General features: G+C 62.2%; 1 protein-coding gene across 1 annotated transcript; it reads right to left on the reverse strand.

The window, feature by feature from the left end:
* Positions 1-46: 46 nt before the first annotated feature.
* On the reverse strand, positions 47-814 carry ANOM_011900 (putative thioredoxin; the record flags this gene model as incomplete). Its single annotated transcript, XM_015557152.1, has 1 exon — positions 47-814. A coding segment is annotated over one exon (768 nt), but the record flags the coding sequence as incomplete, so codon positions are not given.
* Positions 815-908: the final 94 nt, after the last annotated feature.

The following is a 908-nucleotide window of genomic DNA, read 5'->3' on the forward strand; positions in this document are numbered from 1 at the left end:
GCATCACCACCTCCCGCACCCCCAGCACCCGCACAACCTCACTTACCTCCCCGTCCACCTTCCCCTCATACACCAACAGTCCCAACGCCATCAGAAACCCGCGCAACGCCTCCGCGCTCTCCGTCTCGTTCGCGATCGCCTCCGCCAGCCCCGCCACCAGCGACACCTGGTCGTCTTCCGCCATAAGGTCGACCTTCCCGTCGATCCGGGCGTTGTGGTTCTGCGCCGCCAGGTTGTAGGCGAGGGAGGCGGCCGCGCACCGGGCTTTGGGGGTCGGGTGGAAGAGGGCCGTGGTGAGGGTTGCTAAGGTGGATGTGGCTAGGGATGAGGTGGAGAGGAGGGTTGTTGTGGGGAGCGTGGTGGAGGCGAGGTTTGCGAGGAGGTGCAGGGTTGTTAGGATCTTGTTGTAGGGTGTTTCTTTACCCTGTGTTGTATCTGTTAGGGCTAGCAGCGTGGACGGTGGATGCTGGGAGGCGAAGTAGGCAGCGATGCGCGGGTCGAGGACGAGGAGGCGCGCCAGGTCGATGACGGCGAAGTGCGCGTTGCTTGGTGTGTCGCGGAGCAAGGTCTCGATGTAGGTTGGGTAGGAGGGGGTGTCTGATGGCAGGGGGGTTTCTCTTTTACTGTCGGGATCGTGGAGGGAATGGGTGATGAAGGTTGTCATCGAGGTGAGGGTCTTGTTGGCGTGGGTGTCCTGGGGCAGTTTCTGGATGAGTTTGGGGAGTGGGGGCAGGGACTTGTATTGGATGTATGTGGCGGGCTGTTGGAAGGTCGGGAGGGAGAGGTTGCGGTGCGGGTGTGCTGGGTTGGCCATTGCGAGCAGCAGTCGCAGGTTGCCCTGGAGTTGGGATGCGTTGGCCCCGCTCCAGGTCTCGGTTTCCTGGCCCTTGAGGTAGGTTTTGAAGGTT

This window comes from Aspergillus nomiae, assembly GCF_001204775.2.
Source record: "Aspergillus nomiae NRRL 13137 chromosome Unknown contig00969, whole genome shotgun sequence".
Lineage (NCBI taxonomy): Eukaryota > Fungi > Ascomycota > Eurotiomycetes > Eurotiales > Aspergillaceae > Aspergillus > Aspergillus nomiae.